Below are 8521 nucleotides of genomic sequence, written 5' to 3' on the forward strand. Positions count from 1 at the left end.
ATTCTTCTCCTACCATCTTCTCCTTCGTTTTTACTTTTGATATTTGGCGCCAGTTAATCAGGAAGTGACGATTTAGTTCTCTTTGTCTCATTGGATGGAAGAGCTGCTTTATTCGCATGTCATTTATGCGATATTCCAGTTTTGCACATAAATTTGATTTGCATCTCTGGATGGAAACATAGTTAATGTCACATGATCCTACAGAAATCATTTTGATATGATGTTAAACAAACATTTCTTAATTTGATCATGTTAAAAAAAATGTGCTGCTAGTTTAAATATTTTGTACAAGCTGATACTTTATTTCAGGACCCTTTGATGAATACAATGTCATTTACTTTCAAATTTACAATCATTTGTATATAAGAAATGTATTTGCTGACACTTTAAATCAATTTAAATCCTCCTCGCTGAAAAACAACATTAATTTTAACTCTTACAGACTTGACATTTTTGAACAGTGTATAATAAGAAAAAACATATTATTTAAGATAAAATATTGCTAATTATTTATAGCTAATCACATTTGACAAAAAAATATGTTGTCAAAAATACATATTCGTAAATTTTTTTGAGTTCAGTTAAAGGCATAGCTCTCCCAAAACTAAAAGATCTATCATCATTTACTCCACCCTCACTTTTAATAAACTTGTTTGAGATTCCTTCTTCTGATGAACACAAATGAAGATATTCTGAAGCAATCAGGAAACCTGTAACTATTGACTTTCATAGTATTTGTTTTTCCTACTGTGGAAGTCAGTGGTTACAGGCTTTAGCATTTTCCTAAAAACCCTCTTCTGTGTCCAACAGAAGAGAGAAACTCAGAAATGTTTAGAGTAAATAATGAGTAAATGTCCATTTTTGGCTGAATTTCTACTAAGCCGCCAGAAAAAGAAAAGAAGTCCTTACTGCTGCCCATTTTTACAATGATTTCCCAGAAAACTATACACACCGCAGTGCAATCAAAACATTTGCAGTGTTTGTTTGATCATCCCAACCAGCCCCACTGCAACACTTCCTGAATCTATGGTCTGAGTCTAGGGCGGGTCTATCTATTTACTCGACCAATAGCAGACAGAGGGAGAGTCCTGTAAACCGGTTTGCAGTTCTGGTTCCTATCACACAACATACACACTTCACCTTTAAGTCAACACAAATGTTTCTTATTCCAGTGAATTTCATTTCTGCTTTTTAATAACTAAGCTATAAGTCTACATTACAACTGTGTTTCTTTCCTTTCATTCAGCAGGTCCTCCCGTCCCACCAGGTCATCCCTCTATGCTCTCTTCTGCCCCTCCTGTTCACCCCCCTACCTCAGCATCCATGGTGGGACCACCAGCCCCTCCGCCCCCTCCCGGTCCACCTCCGCCCGGTCCGCCTCCACCTGGACCACCGCCGCCCGTCTCAGGACCCCCTCCAACTCCACCTCCACTGCCGGCTGGTGGAGGTCCTGCTCCATCAGGTCTGGCCGCAGCACTAGCCGGTGCCAAGCTGCGTAAAGTTCAGCGGGTGAGAGGCACACATTCTTTCCACAAACGTCAATAATTTTATTAGCAATAGGTGTGATAATTTATAAGGGGGTAAGGTGTGAGTATCTTTCAGGGGTCTTATCCAGGGGGTCTTAAAAAGTATTTTCAAAATATCAAAAATAAACTTTTTGCCCTCAAAAAGACTTAAATTCACTGTTGTAGGTCTTAATTTTTCTATGTCCATGTAAAGCTACCCAATCGGGCCAACAGCCATTCGATCACTGACATTCCAGCTCAATTAAAAGTTTAACAAAAGTTTATTTATTAACTCTACTTACCAATATGGTTTAATTATCTTCCTTACAAGAACATTTTTTTGTTTTAACTGGGCCATTAAAAAATCCTTGGCGTTTAGCCTTGTCTAAGTCTAAAATTTAATTCATAACAATCATAAAAAGCTCTTAAAAAGTCTTAAATTTGACTTGATGAAACTTGTAAAAACACTGATCTGTGTGGCTGATTGATTGTTCAATCTTTGATCTCCTCCAGCCAGAGGAAAACAGCAGCAGCAGCAGCAACAACAGTAGCAACAGTAAGAACGATGCCAGTCGCTCCAGTGGTGGCAGCGGTGGAGGTGGAGAGGGTTTAATGCAGGAGATGAACGCCCTTTTAGCAAGGAGGTCCGACTTAATCCATGTCCTGTTTTCATACTATGTGTTATGGCTGCACGATATGCTGTTTCAACATTGATATTGTAATGTGTGCATCTGCAATAGTAGCAACACATTATGTGTTGAGTTGGGATTATAATTGGCCACAGTGCAAAACACATGAGATTTGTAGAGTCGCTGTGATTTTAATCATGATAGAGTCAAATAATAATTTAATTTGCATGTGTTTTTAAAGCGGTGGTTCAGAGTGTATGTTTTAAGTCTTGGTTGTGTTTATAAGATACAAAACAGTGTGTGCTCATGCTTCATTTGTAGAAAATCACATTATTTTTTGTCATATATCTTACTTTGATTATATACAGCTACTCAGCTAACATGAAAACGACTGTCATATTTCCTAATTCCTCCGAAATCCCGCCTCAAGAGGCTCTGATTGGTCAGTTAACAATGTGCTGTGATTCGCGAATCGGCTCCACATCACCAGGAAAAGCATCATGCCTCCAAAAGCATGCGCTTTGCCTCTGCTGTGTAAATAGTGTCAATCAGAGTAGCTGTTAGCAGTATCTGTTTTAGCTTTAATCAGACAGAAAATGAAAAAGACACAGCTGACCCTCATGCCTGCTTTCTAAAATAAAATCTTACAAGTGTCTTTCACATATATTCAGGTTATAAGCATGTGTAAGTACTATAAAAACGTTCTTATATCTTTTGCGAGTTTGATATTTGAGATGTAGAACTGAGGGAAAGTGGTCGCATAGAGAGACACTGCAGCACTGCTGAAGATTATGGGTGTTTACAGCGGTTTGACGGATAAATATGAATTTGTAGCTAAACTGTTAACGTTGTCAAACAGCATTTCCCGTTGTTTACATCCTTGTTAACGTCCTTGCTACAACATAATGTTAACACTAGAAACTGTGCAAGTAATAGATCAATTTTAACAAATAAAAATACTTACAGGTTGTGGCTCACAATCCACAGCTTCGTCTGTTATGGTTGGAGCTGCTCCTTCTTTGTTCTTTGAGGAGTTTTAGCTTAATCCAACACTGAACTGGGAGAGATTCTGGAAGCTGTCCTTTGTCAAATGCTAGCTATATGATTTTTTTTTTATTCTCTGGAACATAATTAAAATTAAACTGTAAGCTTTTCTCTCTTTGTGCCGTGTCCTTTGGAAGCCTAAATACAGAAACAGAACAAGCTCTGTGGAAATAGCAGCATTTGGACGGCATTTTAGCTTTCTCTGCTACATTACAGTATTACAGCGCCTCTGGCCACGCCCCTTTGCTGCGAGGAGTGTATGCGCTCAGTGAATGCGTGTAACCTGAAGCATTTGTGATCTCACTAGACTGGATGTATTTTTTTGTAGGTCCCAAACTGTTTTAAAAAGTTTAAAATATGATATCGTAGTGGACCACCCCTTTAACGCCTGTGAGCATTTCAATTTCAAAAAACACAATAAATGTAACAGCTTAATTTTAATAAAGATTAATTTTATTGATTAATTTATTCATTGAAGATTATACAGTGTTATTTTACAGTTCACACTCCCCAAAAAAACATAAAGCACACTGTTTGTTTCACTTGATCATTTGTTTATCTTATCTTCTTTTATCTGTGCTTTTATTTTGTTTATGGTATTTAATACAGATGCACTCCCTACATCTCAATCAGTCTTAATGAATTAATTCTTTTCAAATAGAGCTATTCAAGTTATCTGGGGAAATTTTATATATATCTTAATATATTTTGCAGAAAAACTCAATTTCACAATGGGAGATTTGTCCATTATCGTGCAGCCCAACTATCTGTGATCTGTATCATATGATCTGTGGTTATACAAAAGTTTGATTGTTGAATATTGTTGTTCTGTAGGAGGAAGGCCTCAGAGAAACCAGAAGACAGTCAAAATGTATGACTTTTGTATATTATTTGTCTTAAACACACACACACACACACACACACACACACACACACACACACAAACAGACTGTTCATTTCAGTTTTTTATATTTGTTGTGTTTTATCACATCTCATTAGTGTTATACTGTATATCTCTCTCTTGCAGGAAGAGTCTAATGGATCCCCTTCTTCCTCCCGTGGACAAAACTCAGGTGTTTGTTTGTTTCCTTTGTACTACATTAAATGATAGTACTGTTCAAAAGTTTTAAAGTGTGTATCTCCACTAAAAAAGTCAGTGAAAACAATAATTTTATATCTTATTTTTCAAAGTTTGCATTTTCAGTCCATCCATAACACGTTTGTTGAACATATTAAGGCATGATATTCATTGTTTTTTTTGTTGTTGTTTTTTTAGTGTTGCATAATTATTTTACACCCTACTCCAAATTTCCATCCAAAAATATACATCAAAAAAATTAAATACTATAAATTAGTAAAACAAAAAATGTTTTATGGTAAATTCTAAGTTGTGTTCAATGTCGCAGAACAGATGCATCATCCATTATGTAAATATTGTTCTCAGATCCAGTAAAAAAGCCATGGGAACGGGCGAACTCTGCAGACAAGTCTTCAGCTGTGTCAAGGTATGTTTTCACAGATTTATGCTTCAGTAAACATCACATTCTTCACCCTGTTCAGTGAGTTCTTTGTCTTCTGGCTTTTGATGTTTCTTTTATAAAACTGCCATTTGTTTAAGCATTCCTTGATGGATCGCAGTGAAATAACAGATTTAATCCAGCCTAGGTTTTCTCTAAATGTCTTGGTCGCAGTACAAATGGTCATGTTAAGGCCATAGTAAAACCCATGCAACATGAGCCTGCAATGACCTAAATCCAAACAAAGCCGGTTTTGCTTGCTCTCAGACGACTAGAAAAGTATAGGTGTTATATTTTGTGTAAACATAGAGAAAATAACTCTGAAAATGAGCCTATATGAGGCTACATTTATATGACAACAATGTACTAATATCAGAAAACATTTCCTCTGCGCCTCTGCTCCACGAGTAAAAACACTGTTAAATTCCATTCACGCAGATTTGGCAACATGACTAAAAATGCTGTAATATGTTTGCCAGGCCAGTAGTTGGTGTGTAAAGTAACACTACAAGGATGCGCACATACCGGGCCTCATATATGCTGTGCAGAAACTATTCTGAATTTGTTGTACGATCTTTTCGCAAAAATGTTTAAGTGAGAAGAAAACGAATGAGTGGAGATGCGTCTTCCACATGTGACATTTAGAAATAGCAAATAATTAATTAATTAAATAATTAATAAAATACAAAGACAATTAAAATTGTACTAAATTCTTATAAAAACTTTAAAAAACACATTATAGAATGAAAAAAACTGGATGTTTAATATCATAAAAAAATTACGATGGACCCTTTTCACATTTTCGCAATACTCAGCAGCAAAAGTCATCATAGTTGGGTAAACTTAGAGCGCAGTGAATGGGAGAGTACAACAAACCATTGTTTACAATCCCATTTGCTGAAATAATAAAAGAAAAATGTCACGATGGTGTTACCATGACTTTAAGAAAAACTCTCAGCCCCATAGACGCTGCATTAGAAACACCTTGCATAAGCTGTAATTGTTTTGTTTTTTGTAATTAGATACAAATATGATATAATACATACATAACTGTATTATAAATTTTGTTTAAATCTAAATATTTAATCTTTCAAGGATTTAAGATTATGATGACTGTTTAACACGTCATAAGTCTTGTGAAAATATTATTATGAAAATATTATTAGATATTGTTAAATACCTATTATGGTCACTGGTCTAAAACAAACGGCACGTGATTTGATACAGTATTTCTTTATAGTTACAGTTTACTAATGCTGCTTAAATGTGCCATCATTATTATTAATTCTGACACAAAATATATATTTTATACAAATATCACTGATGTAAATTACCAAAACTTTAAGGCTGATGTCTCTATTCACAGAAGCAGCAGATTTGTATTTATTTTGGATACATTTTTATGTTGATTATTAGCAATTAGTTTTCAGAAAAGTTTTCAAAATGTAGCTTTTTTAGGCCCCCAAAACACCACTGTCATTAAAATTAAAACCATAATGCATGAAATCCTTTCAATGTCAATTAAACAGCTTCTGAGATTACATCAGAAAACATCAAAAAATGTACTTTATCTAGAAGTTTAGGCTGGACTTGCAGGTAAGTATTTGATCATTCGAGTGAAGTTTCACAAACTGTCGGCACCAATAGCCTAGTGGTTAGTGCGTCAACATGTAGCACCCAGGTGCTCGTGATGACCCGAGTTTGATTCCTGGCTCAAGGTCCTTTGCCGATCCTTCCCCTCTCTCTGCTCCCCACGCTTTCAAGTCTGTTAAGCTTCACTGTCCTGTCATTAAAAAGGTGAAAACCCCTTAAAAAAATCAAGTTTCACAAACTAACTTTTTAGCGGAGCATGTGATATGATTGATCGCAGCTCTTCTCTCATCTGTAATCATTAGAAAGCCAATCGGATTATTCGAAACTCCCAATAAATAGCCCATCTAGCATTACTCCCTTATCTTCATTTTTGAAGAATCCCCCCCCCCCTCCCCCTTTTCCTGGGAGAGCTCTCAAGAACTACCTGATCTCCTACCCTTGTACATGCTCATTGACCAGACGTGAGCCCTTGAATCAATTATATCAGAGCTCAGGGTTCTCTCCCAGGACAGCATGCCAAACCTGCTATTGTTATCAAGCAATATCTAAGGGTGAACTTTTGATGTCTAAATATTTCTGATGAACACTGTACAGGGCAAAACCACTCGGAAGCACCAGTGATGCAGAATCATTCGACTTTGACAGAATGAAACAGGTTGGTTGAGAATATCATGCATTACTACTGTGCTGTGTATTGTACCGAAAAAAATGAGAACGGACTGGTTGGCTAACAGTGATAAAATCTGTTGCATTCACAAGGAGATCTTGGAGGAGGTCGTTCGGGAATTGCAGAAAGTAAAAGAGGAAATAATTGATGGTAAGTTGAGAATTCAGGAGTAAAACATTTTTTTAAAAGGCTTTTCATGTCTTGTAAATGTTTACATTGTTCTCTTTTTTAGCCATTAGAAGGGAACTGCTGAGAATTGGCTCCACATAGTTTTATGAAATGTCAACGACGACGACTGATAACGGCTGAAGGTTCGGGGAAGTACAAGAAAGCGCACGTAAAACAATTCTGGCAGCATGTCTGCAACGGGACGGAAACCTCAGTTGCAGAAATGTTGCACAGACAAGGCATTACCAAGAAGGACAAGGGAAAGCTGAGGAAAGTGAGTGATTGTGTGTATGAATGAAAGAGCAGATGGAAATATAGACCTTCTCACTGAATTTTCTATTTCCTCCAGTATGAACGTTGAGACAGTCCACTGTGCAGCTTGCTGCTCTCGCTCTTTCAAGTCTTTAAAGTCGACAAGTTGGAATTTAATGAAGATATTTTTGTTTTCTAAGTTTATATTGTTTCATTGGTCATTGTTATTATTGTATTATATTAAATAAGAGAGATACAAAGTTGAACGACAGTTATTGTCAGCCTTTTATATTTTATATTACCGCTCCGATCCTTTGGTTTGAAGTACAAGCTGGACACGTTTGTGCTAAACTGTCAGCAGCTACAACTTTTTCTTTTCCTTTTTGCAGAAGTTCACTTGAATTGTTTTACATTGGTATGAAGGTATGAGGATATAAATACTCTTTCGAGGAGCTCAAAATATTTAAGTAAATACACAAAAATGTGAGCAATTATTGGAAGTGGCATCAAGTATTAGATGAATTGTTTGAACGTATAATGTATCTTGGTTTAATTGGGTTGATCCTGATTTTAAGTTGTTGTTAATGTTTCACAGAAATAAGAATTAAATTACACACATGGTGAGAGTGTGAGATTGATGTAATTAAAAGTTTAAAAGCTTTCCCCCCCTTTTAGAAAGTCTCGTTTCATTTTATTTTTTAATATGTATAATAATATTAATCTCATATTCATTCATTTTCTTTTCGGTTTAGTCCCTTTATTTATCAGGAGTCACCACAGCGCAATGAACCGCCAACTTATCCAGCACATGTTTTTACGCAGCAGATGCCCTTCCAGCTGCAACCCATCTCTGGGAAACATCCATACACTTCCATTCACACACACATACACTACAGACAATTTAGCCTACCTAATTCACCTGTACCGCATGTTTTTGGACTGTGGGGGAAAATGGAGCACCCGGCAGAAATCCACGCAGGAAGAACATGCAAATTAGACACAGAAACGCCAACTGACCCAGCCGAGGCTCAAACCAGCGACCTTCTTGCTTCTACCTACTGCTTCGCACCATAATCTCATAATTTTTTAAATTGGAGAATCAAAAAAGACGATTTTGGGCTCCTGTGAAATCTGCTGTCTTTCAGA

At 36.4% G+C, this 8521-nt stretch overlaps 1 protein-coding gene across 7 annotated transcripts in view; it reads left to right on the forward strand.

Annotated features, from left to right (window-relative positions):
* Positions 1-7641, forward strand: part of evla (Enah/Vasp-like a) — a 69179-nt gene extending 61538 nt beyond the window's left edge. For 5 of the 7 annotated variants that reach the window (XM_056476507.1, XM_056476503.1, XM_056476509.1 and 2 more), the window contains 8 exons: positions 1247-1509; positions 2019-2149; positions 4013-4049; positions 4206-4251; positions 4623-4683; positions 6883-6943; positions 7048-7105; positions 7188-7641. In XM_056476507.1, the coding sequence (XP_056332482.1) occupies positions 1247-1509; positions 2019-2149; positions 4013-4049; positions 4206-4251; positions 4623-4683; positions 6883-6943; positions 7048-7105; positions 7188-7225 (695 nt within the window). In that variant the 3' untranslated portion in view covers positions 7226-7641. The remainder of the gene's footprint in view (positions 1-1246; positions 1510-2018; positions 2150-4012; positions 4050-4205; positions 4252-4622; positions 4684-6882; positions 6944-7047; positions 7106-7187) is intronic. The other 2 variants (XM_056476504.1, XM_056476510.1) reach the window with 1 other exon arrangement.
* The last annotated feature ends 880 nt before the right edge of the window (positions 7642-8521 follow it).

This window comes from Danio aesculapii, chromosome 17 (assembly GCF_903798145.1).
Source record: "Danio aesculapii chromosome 17, fDanAes4.1, whole genome shotgun sequence".
In the NCBI taxonomy this organism is placed as follows: Eukaryota; Metazoa; Chordata; class Actinopteri; order Cypriniformes; family Danionidae; genus Danio; species Danio aesculapii.